General features: G+C 30.9%; 2 protein-coding genes across 7 annotated transcripts in view; one reads left to right on the top strand and one right to left on the bottom strand.

The window, feature by feature from the left end:
- Positions 1-1,114: 1,114 nt before the first annotated feature.
- On the bottom strand, positions 1,115-2,750 carry LOC144851821 (optic atrophy 3 protein homolog). The gene is made up of 2 exons (XM_078709451.1): positions 2,592-2,750; positions 1,115-2,193 (listed from the first exon to the last, which is right to left on the bottom strand). The coding sequence occupies exons 1-2, from the start codon at positions 2,725-2,727 to the stop codon at positions 1,859-1,861; spliced, it is 471 nt and encodes a 156-aa protein (XP_078565577.1). The 5' UTR covers positions 2,728-2,750; the 3' UTR covers positions 1,115-1,858.
- Positions 2,751-3,010: 260 nt separating this feature from the next.
- The window catches only part of LOC144851500 (synaptotagmin-14-like), a 28,590-nt gene continuing 15,305 nt past the window's right edge, over positions 3,011-16,295 (top strand). The window contains exons 1-4 of one of the 6 annotated variants that reach the window (XM_078708998.1): positions 3,011-3,184; positions 7,740-7,907; positions 8,282-8,446; positions 8,921-8,977. In XM_078708998.1, coding sequence (XP_078565124.1) covers positions 3,145-3,184; positions 7,740-7,907; positions 8,282-8,446; positions 8,921-8,977 — 430 coding nt within the window. In that variant the 5' untranslated portion in view covers positions 3,011-3,144. Of the gene's footprint in view, positions 3,185-4,757; positions 4,903-5,720; positions 5,768-6,526; positions 6,620-7,739; positions 7,908-8,281; positions 8,447-8,920; positions 8,978-14,586; positions 15,276-16,295 lie in introns of those variants that run through there. The other 5 variants (XM_078708999.1, XM_078709000.1, XM_078709002.1 and 2 more) reach the window with 5 other exon arrangements.

Genomic DNA, 16,295 nt, shown 5'->3' with positions numbered 1-16,295 from the left:
GGAATCTTCTGTTTAAAGATCTTGACATCTGCCCCTTTTTTCTAGCTCCACCTAATTTGACCTCAAATGAGGTCATATTTTTTTAGACTTTTTTTTCTGCAGCTCTTTACACCAAGTAGAAATAAAAAATGTTTAAACCTTATGTTCCATCTACTACTTTGCATACCCACATGTAAGCTATCTTAAAGACCCATTCCCTATGTTTTTTTAATTTAAGATCACAAACTACATTTAATGTAAAAATACATACTATATGGTCCTATTGAGATAACTTTTTCGTCTTTAAATGGTTAAAATTGTGAAAAATAAGTCGATTTGAATATTTTTAGTGGCTCGCTATAAATCCCAACATGCATTGCGCGCGGATTGATAAGACAAGGAATGACCTGGTTTAATGTTTTTAAAGTAATATATATGCATTATTTTAACAAAACGTTATTTTATTTTAACAAATTGTAGGGAATGGGTCTTTAAGAATACTTTGCTTTTAGATGACCTTAAAGTTACTTTTTGAATGTAAATGCAACCACATTTGCATATTATGTCTGTATACAATAAATGTCAAATGGGCCTTGCAATAGATTCTGGTTTATTAGCTTGAATTGACTTAAGGCCAATGCCCTCTACATAAACCACCATATACTACTGTATATCCAATAAATAGCTCCCTCAATTAGTGAGACATTGATTTTGGGTAAAATCAATAAAATTCCAATGAATTCAAACGTAACTAATAGTTGTGTGGGAAAATGACAGAACTTGTTGAAGCTATTGTCTGCATATATATTTATTACTTAGTGTCAATGTGGAGCCCTTGATTGGGTTTTATAGTTTTACTCATATCATTAGATAGGTTTAGGGCGGTGGTCAGTACATGTTTCAAAGGTACTCTCACTATTTCCATGTTTTCAGAGCAAGCCCTATCCTATACACATCCCCAAATGTTGAAAGAAACATTTTTAATATTGTAATTTTAAGTATTATTTAGTGTAACAATAATAGTAATTTATGGGGAAAATATTATTTTATCAAGGATCAAAATGAAATTTTGTAATGTCATACTTCCAAACATACCATTATTTATTAGTTTAAACAAACCATTGACAAGGCTGCAGTATATCCCAAAAAATTGTCACTTTGACACCTCTGTCACGTAATGCTGACCTGGATATTGCACACACAAAGCTGCATTAAACACTGACCTGGTCAATATTACCTGATGGATTATTATAGTGAAATCGGTCATGCACGAATCATAAAATCAGTATAAAAAAGCATGGTTATTTAATAATTTTCTATAAATAGATGAAAGTCTAAACTTTTTATTAAATACAGATACAAAGTAGGAATAAAAATAAATTTTAAGTGACATGGTAGAAATGTAAAACACATGATGTATGCAGACAACATTTACAAAATTGTATATTATAAATATTTTATTACTTAAAATAGTCCCTATACAGCACATCAACAATTCTGTATTGCAATTGTTAAATATTATTGCCAACTGCACTACTGTATATTGTCTGCAATATACTGTACCCACCATCTAAACGTTTTCAGTAACTTTAATTTCCCTATTTCATGGTTGTTCCTTTTGTTATAAATTTATATTTTATTATCCTATTTTTAAATTAAAACTTATATTTCTATGATTCATTTTCATATTTGAGATTTACATTTTCTAACTGTTTAGAATGAGATGTTAATATGTTTTTGTGTTTCTTCCAAATTGCTCAGTTTTGTAATCAATGCTACAGTATATATAACATTATCTGTCAATTGGTGCAAACACGTCACGCATACGATTTATACGCTAGTCTGAACACAGCCTTAGGTTTTGTTTAAATCTTTCACTTCACTTTTTGGATGATGAGGACGGTAACGTAACAACTATTCTGTTCATTTCTCGTAACCTCGCATCTTGTTGTTCTAATAATATTTCCAATTCTGAAACTCGTTCATTTAATGATCTAATTCCTTCTGTTTGCACGTCCTCTTTTTGCTCCTCTTTCCTCGACTGCCGCCAATATTCAAAGACAATTGTTCCAACAGCCACGGAAAAGACGATGCCCTCACCGAGCATCTCGGCTCCAAGTTCTACAGCAGCTTCTTCTGGTAAAGGCTTTACATTCTTTGGGTTTCCAAGGCCTAGAGATCTCATCTTTAAGTTTACTTCTAACCAATGGTGTACTAGAAAAAGAAACAGCTCAAAAATGACAGTACTGTACTTTCTAAATACAGTATAAAAACACAAAATCACTGTAAACATTTCGACTTTTCATGACAAGGTTGGACCCGGTTGGAATCAATAGTCATATATAAAATGCTATTATTTTTAATTAAAAATGTAAAAACTTTGTCCTAAAATTAATTTTTTTCAATGATCTTAAAAGAGGGCAAACCCTCTAAATAAACTTTAAACCAATGGAAAGGAATCGGCCTACATGAAATTGAAAACAAATAAGGTGGTACGAATTGACTTTGATTCGCTGATAAAACCTGCCGATGGTCTTGGATGGTGTAACAATAGAAAACAAACATGATATTAAGCCTAGGTCGCGATAGCCTGACAACATGAAATGGCTTACATTGAGCTGGTGGCATACATATATATCGTCTTAAAAAACTATTGTTCTTTGCTGAAATCTGAATACGTTTAGCAAGAGGTTTACTAATTTGTTTCATAGCCAAAGAGACTAATTTTATCATCGGAAATGCAACCATTTTTAAAAAACCAGTGGGTCCGTTTTTGTTGTTTTTTTGTGTGATGAGGTCGAGGATGATGAAATTGTTTTTAATATTAATGCATTATTCGTTACGTTCATAAATAATATGTTTAATATATAACAATAACTAACAATAAGGAAAAACACATATTTTAATAATAATTCCATATTTTATTTGTATTAAATATTTTATTTAATGCAAAAAAAATTATACTTTTGATGACCTTGCCATGTCTCTGTCATGAAAAGAAACAACGTGCGAGGGAAATTTGCATGACAGGAGAAAATCGTGTGAAGATGTTCGATCGTTTTAAAATTCGATTTTGTGGGTATTCAGTAGTACCTGTTTTTGGTTTGGGTACCATAAGCATTGTATATCGTAGTAGAAAAGTGGGATTGAAAAGAGAAAAACAAAATGGCTGATGTAGCACCAACAACAGGAGACGTAGCAAACGGTAAGTGACTGGATAGTTAATAGTAGGGGCCTAGGCCTACCTAGAAAATTGTCGTCTGCTAGTTGGAAGTGAGTGAAGGGGTATCGAGTGAAGCCTAGGGTAGTGCAATACGATTAGGTCCACCCACCCAGTAGGACCTACAAGGCCTAGCAGTATTGCAAACGATTTTAAAATGAATGAATGTAGCATAGACTGTCTGTGAAAAGGCCTACTAGTACTAGGCCTACTTAGAAAAAGTGATATTTTAACAGTTTAGCTTTAGGCCTAGGCCTAGCTAAACATATTTGAATTTTATTATTTATGAATTTTGTTGATAATTTTAATATTAATAATTAATTAAAAAATTTTGTTTCAATATATTTTTTTCAGCAGCATACATAATTAAATTTATAAATAAAAAAAAACAAACATCAAATTACATCCAACACAGAAAGGTAAAACTGTAAATTTGACATAACATAACAACTTAGCCTATATATTGTGCCTTTTTATTTGGATTGTAGGCCCCTAACTGTAAGTCAGTACGTAATAAATGAAAATTAGTGAAGTACCCCAACAATTTTATGGGTATAATTTGTTTTCCAAAAAAAAATCAGGGGTTACTATTAGTATTAAAGTCACAAAAACTATTGACAAAATGACATTATGAAGACTGGTCATTTATGATGCAGCCGTATTTTGAAAATAAGGAGATAATCAATTGTCGAGTGGACCGTTGAGTAGTTTTTCCGTTGAGTACTTTTTAACGGACTATTTTGAGCGTTGAGATTGTTCTTAACGAAAAAGCTTTCGTTGTCAACGTTTTCTATTCGAATGACTTTCTGTTGAGCACAAATTTACAATTCGAATACAAAAAGTACTCAACGAATCTTTACGTTGACAATGAAAGTTCCCAATCGAATACGACAATTATCTCCTTATGCATTATGCATGTTGATCTCTGGAGTGGGGAAGGATTGAGTGTTTTTGAGTTTATAAAATAAAGTACTGTACTGTTTTATTATTTTGCTATGAGTTGCTGACTGGAAAGTTGAGGTGGGTTACTATTTTAAGGTAATAGTAACCCACTACTCTAATAGTAACCCCCCTTCTAATAGTAACCCACCCTAAACAACAATCAAAGAATAATAACCGAGGGTTACAAATTAGAAGATTTATGGTACTATTATACAGATGCCCATCTATCCACATGCCAACCATCACTCAAGTGCCAATAACCAACTTACCATCCATCCATCTTGTCTACACTTTTTACTCACATATATATTAAACTATACTCACCTCTTATCTTATCCATGCTTGTATTATATATTCAACTGTCCATGTTAAAAATTTTTAAAAATGTACATATAGAATCCTAGGTCGCATTCAGCTTACACTGAGCATTGCATGGAACATAAAAATATGGCGATGAACAAGACTTAAAAACAATTGAAATACAGAAAAAGTACCTTCTACAGTATTACCTTTATTTTTATATTATTTTATCCCATTTACAATTTCTTTATGAACACCTATTATAAAATGGAAGATTCCTATGTTTGCCTTTCACTTGTTGAATTCAAAAGAATGAACAAAATAATAACACAGTGTTATGTTTATGTTTATTGAACCACCAAAAACTAATGGTGGTATTCAATATTATTACATAGTACTTTATGAAATACCTTCATAGGGATTTTTTTTAGGAATTATGGTAACCATAGAAAATAGTGATTGTGAGTACTCTAGATATTATTTAATATTAGTTTTTAAATGTTAAATGGGATTATGTGAAGGAGTGCCAACCATATGGTAGTGCAACCGTACCTCTGCTAGGATTGCATGCACTAAAGTGGTTCCTTTGTGGTCATTGATAGTATAGGCAGGGAGTTATAGGCCTATGCATTCAGCATTTAGTTACTGAAAAGTAGAATATACTTTTCAGCAACTAAATGCTCTACGATTTTTTTCCTAGTTCTTTCTAATGCTTTTTTATTTTCTATTATTTTTTTTTATATTGTGACAATTATATTTTTTTTGTGAAGATCAGAGCACTTTTTAGATTAATTTTAAATAAAATCTAGACTCTGAATTCTTTGAATGTAATAATAATAATTGAAGTTAATTTCAACCCAGTCTTGTACAATATGCCATTAGTATTATTATTAGAATACCATAGACAGAAAAGGGCCTTTTGCCATCCATCCCAGATTCTTTTTCCCAGAGTTTTTGTGAACCCATTAGAGAAATGTTTTATTGCTGATTGATAATAGCAAGAACTTTATTCACAAACTACATTTTTTTAAAGTTAATTTTAATGAATAAACACAGCTAAACATTATGATTTTACAATTAAATTAAACTTTACAGCCTATAAATTTCCTTTGTTTATATTGTGTACAAGCATAGTATTGTACAAGTATCTGTAGGAATAATTGCATATTTATTACTACTACTTATAATATGATGGGCCTGTAATGAGAGTAAAAGTATAAGTCCATCTAGATAATATGCATCACTGGTGTCTAATAATAAAAATGTCCCGTGTATCGTTTAAAATTACACTATAGCAAGCATATGCTAGTCAAATGTATCAAAAAGGTAGGATGTTTTCACTGTTTTTGTATCAAACAAATCTCTTTTTTAAAATAATTTTTAGTATGCAGTATTTGCTTGGTTACTGTAGTTCAATATTGTTGGTTTGAGGGGTAAAATATAAGTCTAAAACTAGAAGATACCTTACTACTGTATCACCATTCATAAAAAATCCATCAATTAATACTATTTATTATAACCTAGTGGTGTATTTCCAATTCTAAATTTATTTATTATATTTCAGGCCTTTTCTTTTGAGGTGAGCGAGTGCGATCACTCACCTAACACACTCCTAAACTGCCCTAGAGGAGTGTGATTTACAACAAATTACATTTAAATTTGGTAAACTTCTACACACCAAAATACAAACAGTACACCTACAGCACCACTGAATGTATTGAGGAGTGCAATTTGTAGCACACCTACAATTTTATTTTTTTTAAAAGGCCTTATTTTTACTTTAAATTTTAGAAATAAACATGCATACAATACTGAAACCAATTTATTTTTGCCATCTGTTTGATTGTAAAAAAAATATTTAATGCTACACACTGTACATCAGATGTTAAAATCAAAGTAATTATCAACATTAGTAAATTGCTAGGCTTTTTGCAGTGTTGAATGATGAATAAAGTATACTGTATGTAATTATGGAGGATGGCTGACACAGCCAGACTTTCTTCCATTCTGACAGACTATAAAATATTCAATGCCTGCTCTGCTTAAATTTAGTAACAGGTCAGTCCTTTTTCCAATTTGTCTAATATTCAAACGTGTAACCACTCCTGTATTATACTGAAAGAAAGAATATAAAAATTTGTTTTTTCATTTCCGCATTCAAAAATATAGATTTTTCACGTAAGTATTTTAGAATGGATTTTCTTGATATTTTACTACATGTACAGTACTTTTCAGTGTTGTTATCCAATTTTTATTTTTTGACATAATTTTTTTCTTGGTGTTTTTTGTTCTTGTTATGCTACAGAGATTCTGCATCATTTAAGTGAAATAAATAAATACATGTTGTGATTATAAATATAACTAACAGTATTGTTTTTTTGACCAAATGTTAAGATTCATTGTTTAGTTCAGTCATTTCCTAATACTGTAGAACACTATTTATTATTAATGTGCTGTAATGTACAACTTAGTCATTTGATATTCATATTTCTTTTATAATGTAAGCTATCCTGTACGTAGTTAATGTTGGTGGTATGTAGTTAGGAAATATGTATACTGTTTTGTTGTTCAATGTCTTTACCTAGTTGGTCCATTTTATTTTTTGTATAATATCAATCCCTTTTTCCCTTTGAAATTATATCGGTATGTTATATATTTTCTGATAGAGAAGGCCTACCAAACAGAGAAATTCTGCCCCATTTCATAACCCATGTTATACTGTACCCCTAAAAACATGTACTGTAGTACTAGTAGTAATTTAAACAGTCATTGTAGGGGAATTACAGTAAATCTGTAATTTTAATTATCAAATTCATGTCAATGAGGTTATTACTACCTTCCCACTTTTATCCCTCCTCTCTCCCTCCCCCTCCTCTCTTCCTCCTCCTTCTCTCTTCTTCCTCCTCCTCTTTTCCTCCTCTCTTCCTCCTCTCTCCCTCCCTTCCCCACCTCTCTCCTTCCCTTCCCCACCTCTCTCCTTCCCTTCCCCACCTCTCTCCTTCCCTTCCCCACCTCTCTCCTTCCCTTCCCCACCTCTCTCCCTCCCTTCCCCACCTCTCTCCCTCCCTTCCCCACCTCTCTCCCTCCCTTCCCCACCTCTCTCCCTCCCTTCCCCACCTCTCTCCCTCCCTTCCCCACCTCTCTCCCTCCCTTCCCCACCTCTCTCCCTCCCTTCCCCACCTCTCTCCCTCCCCTCACCTTCATGTTACATTCAAAGGTACATTCTTGTCAATAGCTTTGATCTACTGCAATGAAACCTCTATTTTCCTCAATTAAAAAAATTCTTATTTATTTTCAGTTCCTGACCAGGCTATTGTGTTCCTCACTGTAGTGGTCGTCCTTCTATTCATGGTCATCTTGTTCTTCTTGTACCTAAGTAAGTCACTATGTTTTGCCAATTGCGGAGGATGTCCATGCATGGAGGAAGGGAAAAAGGAGAAAGAGAAAAAACAAAAACAAGGCTTAGGTATGATAATTATAGTAACTTTATTTTCAATTTTCAATCATACACAACTGTTTATTGCAGTGATTGACCGATAAACCTCTAACTACATAATATTAATTAATAAAGCAAATTAAATCATACAGTATTGCTATTTAATAAGTTTAGTACTGCAGTAACTAAAATAGAATGCTTAGTAGAACTGTTTTTTGGAGCTGTGAAGAATCTCAAGATTTGGACCCAGCACACTAAAACAAAAAGCACAAACAGTTGCATACTATGTACACTAGATTCCAAGGACATTTATCGTTTATCTTCTCATTTAATTCTTCATTTAATGCTTTATTTAATTCTTCATTCATTTTGTTCTTCATTTAATTCTTCATTTTATTTTTTAGAAGGAAGCTATGGCTATGATGAAGATGAATCATCATCAGATAGTGATGATGAGATGTTACTGAAGTACCAGCAGTCTCTCAGCTTTGGTCGCCTTTCTCGTCAGCCTAGCATAAGTGGTTATAAGAAAAAGTCTGTAGCAGCTGCATCAAGAGCGCCCTTAGAAAGTAAGTCCATAGCATACGGATATTCTTATTGATTCAATAAGACATTCCCATTTTTGTTGATTTTATTGGGATAAGTACAAACATTGACTCGCTGCTTTTCATAAAGTTGGCGTGTTATATTTACTTACATTACATCTGGATCATTTAATTCGCCATACTGTATCTAAATTTGTCCCATATCATTTTCATCATTTTTTTTTTTGGAAAGTTGTCCTCATTAATAATTTATTTGTACATTCAAATGGTAAAGTTTGCCGCCTTGGCTCATGGACTATACCACTGTGTTACAGAGGTGTTCAAAGTTGTTGGTACTTTTCGGGAAGTTATGTTCTCCCTTTTGTGAGGAAACGGCATATGTTGGTTTATCCAGATAAACAGCAGGTATAGACCGCCCAGCACCAGCACCACTCTGGTTTGTGTTGTCTATCCATTATGTTTATTGTTTATACCATTATAAAAATGCAATCATTTCAGGATCAAGTTTTTATAACCTTCTTAAAAAAACCACTGAGTCCAAAGTTTACACTGCAGGTAACATCAAAATAATTAATATTATAAGAGGTTTAAAGGAATACTAATCAAAATGAAAGCTTGCAGTGATAACAACTAGAACCATACTAACTAAATTATAGGGTCATGCTCCACGACCTCTACGATACCAATTATCGGGGTCAAGTTTGGTTTATGATGAAGGGGGATGTGGCTCATGGTAACCTTATAGTTGAATCAGTATGGTAATGCACAAAATATCTAAAATACTAATAATATTATTAGGAGTCGCATTGGATAGTAGTACTGTATTTTTTTTAAATTGTTCAAAATAATAGTGTATTGGACGATAATAAAACATAATAATAATAAATGGGCTTATATAGCGCACAATGCAAAGCATTGCACTTAACAAAATAAATTAAAATCGAAAAAATAAGAGAAAGGGTGAGTTTTCAGAGCAGGTTTAAACTAAGCAATTGAGGTAACCTGACGAATAAAGATGGGTAAACCGTTCCAAAGGATGACAGAGGCCTAAGAAAATCGATAGCATCAACGAGTTGTAGTACAGTAGCATCAACTGACCCATTGGAAGCCCAAGTTGTAGATGACTCTAGTGGTGAAACAAGTCTTATGGTTGAGGCCTGCTATTATTAGTACTACTGTATATAAAACTTGTGATTTGTAGGTTTATATTATGTTACAGGTACTGTGTATACTGTAAAAAGTCTCCCTGTGTACCTGTTTCAGCCCTTCAGACCTTTCTTTGACACCGACATAGTATTCAATGCAATATGCACTGGGTACAAGGCTCATCATTTTAGAGAAAGTGAAAATACAGTGATACAAAAACAAGTCATTAAAATAATAGTATCGAAATAAAAGCTTCATATTAATATTTATGTTTGCTTTTATTATATTAATGTCATGTGACATTATCTTCATCTTTTGCACAAATACTATATACTTGCATTGCTGTGTGTTATTATTTATATGTCATATTAACCACTTATCACACCCTTTGACTTTAAGTAAATTCAGGCTTATTGTAGGCCTACTTTAGTTATTTGTACCAGAGTAAGTTGGTTTCTACCTACCAAAATCAGCTACACAGTAACTGTGCATATGAAACCAACTTACCTGGGTAAATAACTTAAGTCTGAACAGGCCCTTATTTGCTCTGATAAATGCACGGATACTTTATTATACAGTATATCAAATACTAATTTTTTCTATATTTCTAATCCAACTTAAACTATTCTTTTTTTCAAATATTCTTTATATATAACAGATGTATTTACATGTGAGTTTTTCTTTATATTAAATAATCAAATTACTTCTTTTTATTCAAATAGGTGATTTTTATAACCTTTCTCAAATTCATTTTGTCAATTTGAACAAAACTGTATACTTTGTGAAATGTACAAATGAATGTAAAATGGTATTATCCGCTATAATTTATATAGTGGATCATTTCATAAAATTTTTTTCAAACTCTAAATAGTTTTTAAAAGACATCAAGATTATAAACAAATTTAGTTGTTTAAAATACAAACATTTTACTCTCTTTTGCATCTTTTTCCGCACATTGTGATACCGCGTGGATTGCATGCATGCGTTTTTTTGGATGAAGATTTTACAACTTTTTTGTAGCATTTTGTAGAGCACCACCATCCATCATCACTATCATAATGCATATCAACCTTTTTTGCATGCCAATTTGTGTAAGTATCCATTTGCTTGGTTCTTTTTTTTTTTTTTTTGCTTTTTGCACCTTTTTACGATTGGTTGTTTAGAATTTGTGAAATAGCATTTATTTTATAACATATGTTAGCATTTTAATGGTCTCTACTATGGCTCATAATAACAACCAACTGCATAATTTTTACATATATTAATATTTTTATACATATTCAAAAAAAGTCATTAGAAAGGGGATTTTTTTTATTTTTCTTTACTGCATATTTTACTTGTTGAGTTTTTTGACAATGTACGTTTAGTTAATAATATTAAATTGCATATTAAATTAATACTACAATAGTTATTATCCTTTATTGAGGAAAGAATATTCATGTAATGTTAGGTATGGCATTAATTATATATACAGTATATACAATTATATTATTACTCAAAATGTATCAATAAAGTAATTTGAATATGTACAGTTATGTACAGTTATATTACAGTTATGTACAGTTATATTACAGTTATGTACAGTTATATTACAGTTATGTACAGTTATATTACAGTTATGTACAGTTATATTACAGTTATGTACAGTTATATTACAGTTATGTACAGTTATATTACAGTTATGTACAGTTATATTAATTACATCTGTAGTAAATGGTTAAAGATACTTATACAGTATATTTTATATTATTATATTACCTTAAGTAGAAATTAATTTTATCATATACAGTGTTATAAATGTTTTTTGTTTTTTTGCAGATTAATTGAAACAAAAAATCAAGTACCTGTAATCCTGTTGGAGAAAAAATTGAGAAGAATACAAGAAAAAAGAAAGTGTTTATACAGTAAATTTAACAAACTATAAAGTCTCCTACCTATTAAGAAAAAAAACTAATTCTGAATAGTTTATTTAAAAAGATCTGTTGTTATATTATTATTACTATTATTAAGCTTTTATATGACGCCTTTCCAAGAACATAACGATAAAAAAAAGTCTTAAAGATGATGTATAAAAGGTGCCGAATTTTCAAATTACTAAAATCGTGTATTACCAATCATTCCATCTTTAGGCTAAGTAGGGGATCAGTAGTAACAATTTGTTATACAAATTATTTGTGTCAATTCATATTAATAGATATTAATCATATAAAAAAGTAATTTTTTGAATGACACGGGTAAACACAAAATTATATTATAAATTATAGTGCAATTCTTTTTATTTGACTATGCATAAACTGTAAACTGTTAATTCCACTTATTTATCATAATTATGTATACTTAAGGTATTAGTTTAATATTAAATATTAAATCTTTTGTTAAATATTATGGTACTTATTTATTATAAAATATAATTTCATTTTTAGAGATTTTTTTTATTTGATTTAATATTTAAAAACCAAAACAAGAATGTACATAGTTAATAAGTTATTTCTTAATATATATTGTTACAAGGATTTTAGATATTATATAATACATTTTTGTTTTAAATTTTGCTTTCAACTTATCCTGAATAAGTAAATTTAAGTTTTGCAACTCCTTTTAATCACTTTCATCAATGTTGATTGCCGTTGTAAGAATCAGTCGCTATATTGAATGTGAGCTCAAATAGTTTGAAAATATAGCTCAAGCTCGTAACCAGTTGCCTTTTTGCCTGAAATGCCCTTTTCAAACAAAAGACCAGTAGCAAAAGTGATGGAAAATAGGTCTTTAGCATGGCTTGCCACGATTTTTGCCACTTTTGCGGAGAAAAACCTCCTGCCTACAGGATTTTGCTGAAAATAGTTGAGCGACAGCTTTTAGATTAACTACACTGTCAATTATTTTATTAATCTTTCTTAAATTCTACAAGTTGAAAAATGTATCGATAAAACATTGAAAATAAAAGACAAAAATTTGGTTAACATTTTGTTTCGGTGTGTTTACGGCATTGTATCATTTGTGATATACTAGATTGCAAATCAATATGTATATTGATTGTGACGCTTTGTAATTGTTAAACTTAAAATGTATACAATAATAGGTACATGTAGTGGATATTAGGGAGGGAGGGAAAATCAATCAAGTCAATAAATGATTTTATAAGCCAATTGTGAATTGCGTTAAATATGAAATATGGTACTCCCACCATTAGGCCTCTTGAGGCCCTTTCGTTTCAATACATAAGTAAATTTATTTTAAGTTATCCTGTTGGTGCAGTACCTGCTGCTTCCTTGGGCTTGAATCTATCAGCGAAAGATTGGTGGTCTAGGTAGGAACACCAGGCTAGTGAACGTCATGGGTTTATGTTATGCCCGTGAATTACCTGACATTTTTTTATACTGTAGTAAAATTATATCGGAGTACAGCAAATTAAATGACTTTTTTAACATGACCAATTGCCATCTTCTTTGAATTAAAGTTCTCCACTCTTTATTATATATATATATATATATATATATGCATACTTTACACCAGCCGATCCAACTTAGATCACGTCACACGGCTCAACAACCAACACAAACACCCCTTCAATGATTCACACATTATGTAAACTTACAACTTGTTTTGCTTTCAAGTTCAGCAAAGAACTATATAAACGGTTTGTTTTCCAAACTAATATTGATTCTCTGTCCTTATTTATTTGTTGTGTTTTATGCTTTATCATTGATTGGCTGTTTTGTTCTCTGCACGCCTTTCGAGAACAAACATGAATACACGTTGTCTCGGTTTCTAATCTACATGTGATATATAATTTCAAGAAGTTGGTGTTAATAAGTACTGAACCATCAACCATATTTTACAGTTCTATCTTTGTTTGAATGTTACATTTATTACAAACCTTTATTGGGAGTATAATTTTCAAAAATTGAAGACATTCTGTGAATTTATGAAACTTGCAAATATCCTCAATTGGAACCATTGCACCTTGGATTATGCGATTCTAGTTTATTTGTTTAAAAAACAGTATACTATCTACAAACATTCTGAAAAAGCTTTTGATTCCAACTGGAATTGTTACTTGTGTACTGGTGAAATTGCATCTTTAAAACATTTTGTGCCAACTTGTTCCAGTACAGTTTGGTGTTTAACACTTCATCTTGTGACTCATTCCAGTACTGTGTTTTATCACTCCTTTTATTTAACTTGTTCCAGTACACTTTGGTGTTTTCCATGCTTGAGTTTTCTGATACATTGACTGATCACTATAAGGATAATTTAAAGAAAAACAATTGAAGGAACTTTTGAGTATTTGAAAATTAGTTTTCTGTTTAGTATAGTTTAAATCATACATTTTAAAGTTAGGAAAAATAGAATAACACTACCTGACCTAATTTTTATTTTTATTCAAAATATCTGATAATTTAAATTATTGTATATGCATTTTATGACATTCAAAAATCTGATAATTTAAATTATTGTATATGCATTTTATGACATCCAAAAATCTAATAATGTAAATTATTGTATGTGCATTTTATGAAATTCAAAAAAAATTTGATAATTGAAATTATTGTATATGCATTTTATGACATTCAAAAGATCTGATAATTTAAATAATTGCATATACAGTATATTCATTGATCCGTCATATCTGAATAATTTGACATTTTTGATGTATCATTAATCATTCACCTTTTAAATTTCCATTTTTCTGTAACCTGAAACAATACATTTTATTTATATCTAAATGCTTCAACAAACTAAAAACGTTAAAAAAATAATACATTTTAAAATTATATATTCTTTTTTTTTATGTGATGGTACTACCCCCAATGTTTTTTTTATCATTATCTAACTATTTATTTATCCATGATTACGTCATGGTCCATGGTCATATTAATATTCTAGTTAATTGATTGCAGGTATTATATGCATGTAGATAGGAGAGCTTCAGGTATTATTGTCTGTAGTCTTCTTGGGAATGAACATCTGTTGGAGAAAAGTGCAGAACCTGTATTTACCTTTTGGAACAGATTCAGTTAAACTTTATAGATTTTTCACACCTCTGTCGATGTTAAATTTCTGTTCATATGGAATTTTGTTGCCGATTTGTTGGAAGCATACTGACGCATCATTATCTGTTGGAACTATGATAGTCTTAGTTATTGTTTTGAGTAGAACAGTTGTGTTTTATTAAATGTTTTTAACTTTGTGATCATCATTATGCCGCTGGATGATCTTTTTTCTACTGTTGGTGGAAAGTTTAGTTCCATTGGCGACAGTGTTTCTTCAACGGTCACTTCAATAGGAGATTCTGTCGGAGATTCTTTCACATCTGTGACAACATTCTTTGGTTTGGAAAAGAAAGAGCAAAAACCAGAAGAAAATGGAGAGAATAATAACAACAATGATGAACAAGATGGATTAGTAGAAATAAAGAATGATCCAAATAATGAGGGAGAATACCTTATTGACGATGAGCTTGTTATCAGGGGAGCAACCAGTGAGTTTGCACAACCTGGGGATTTAGATTATCGGAAAGGGTCATTAGCTGACTTTCCTTACGATGCACAAGACATTCCAGATGAAGAGATCCGACGTTCAAGATCTCCAAGCGTGAGAGACTATGAGCATTCTAGAAGGCCCTCATCAGTTAAAAGTGCAGGTACAGAGGAGTTCTACCCAACAAATCTGAAAGGTGAACAAAACGTTGAACCAGAAAGAGCAGGTAAAACATTCTCTACAAATTTAATCTATTTTAGGTCTAAAATGTTAATCAACTTCAACATTTAATAAAACATAACAAAATTACATCTTCCTTATTTCACCAACAGTTACCTGTACTATAATCTAGAATAAAGAGATTAATGTTATCTACTACTGAATGGATGTCATTAAACTAAGTTTTTATTATGTTGTAATGCATTTAGAATAATAGAGATTATTTGCACACATATTCCTATAAAATATCTATTTGCACTCGTATTCCTATAAATAAAATATATATTTGTACACATATTCCTATAAATCTATTTCTATTTGCTATAGACCTTTGTTCCGTTGAAAAAACTAATACGGTAGAATATCACATTTTGATCCATGATATATTTAGAATATATGCACTTATTTTCTCTACAGTAGTTTAAAAAGAAGCCTTTTTCAGTGAGTTTATAATTGAACATAGTGGCTTTTATTTTAGCAATTATGCCTAGCAATATCTGATTGTTTTAAAGCGAATACATCTCGGCTTGTATTTAACACTATTTTTAGAAGAACAATGAATAAGATTATCTGAATGATCACAGCTCTTTTGAAGTACACAAGTAAGACCATACTGTATACTTTTTGGCATTTGTGTGTACATTTTTTTATGGGGTATGTATGGTTTTCTATGTGCTTGTGAGGAACCAAACTTATCCAGTATTCTAGAAGGACAGTTTTAATTGTATATTTCTGTCCTGTAATACATTTTCACTATTAGATGCTAAAAGTAGTAAAGTGCATCAATAACTTTTTTATTGTATCTTGGTGCAATATACCAAAGGTAAATTGATACCAGCGTTGTTAGGAGTTGATTTCTAAATGGACAGTTTAAAGATTTTATGATCCTTCCAGATGTTCATAATATCGTTGCAGCTACCAGTATAATCTCTGTGATTTTGCTTGTAACATTGGACTCTTAGATGTTTGTATATGGTACTGTGGTAGTACAGTACTTTCCTCCTATGGAATATACTGTATAAAAGAT

Source organism: Antedon bifida, chromosome 9 (genome assembly GCF_963402885.1).
Source record: "Antedon bifida chromosome 9, ecAntBifi1.1, whole genome shotgun sequence".
Taxonomy (NCBI): Eukaryota; Metazoa; Echinodermata; class Crinoidea; order Comatulida; family Antedonidae; genus Antedon; species Antedon bifida.
This window is presented reverse-complemented; position numbering and strand designations above follow the sequence as displayed.

Excerpts from the sequence above, each read along its gene's own strand:
- LOC144851821 (XM_078709451.1), bottom strand. The coding sequence starts at position 2,727 with ATGGTTGCATTTCCGATGATAAAATTAGTCTCTTTGGCTATGAAACAA. Across the intron at positions 2,194-2,591 it reads ATGTATGCCACCAGCTCAAT|TACACCATTGGTTAGAAGTA; the intron begins GTAAGCCATTTC and ends TTCTTTTTCTAG.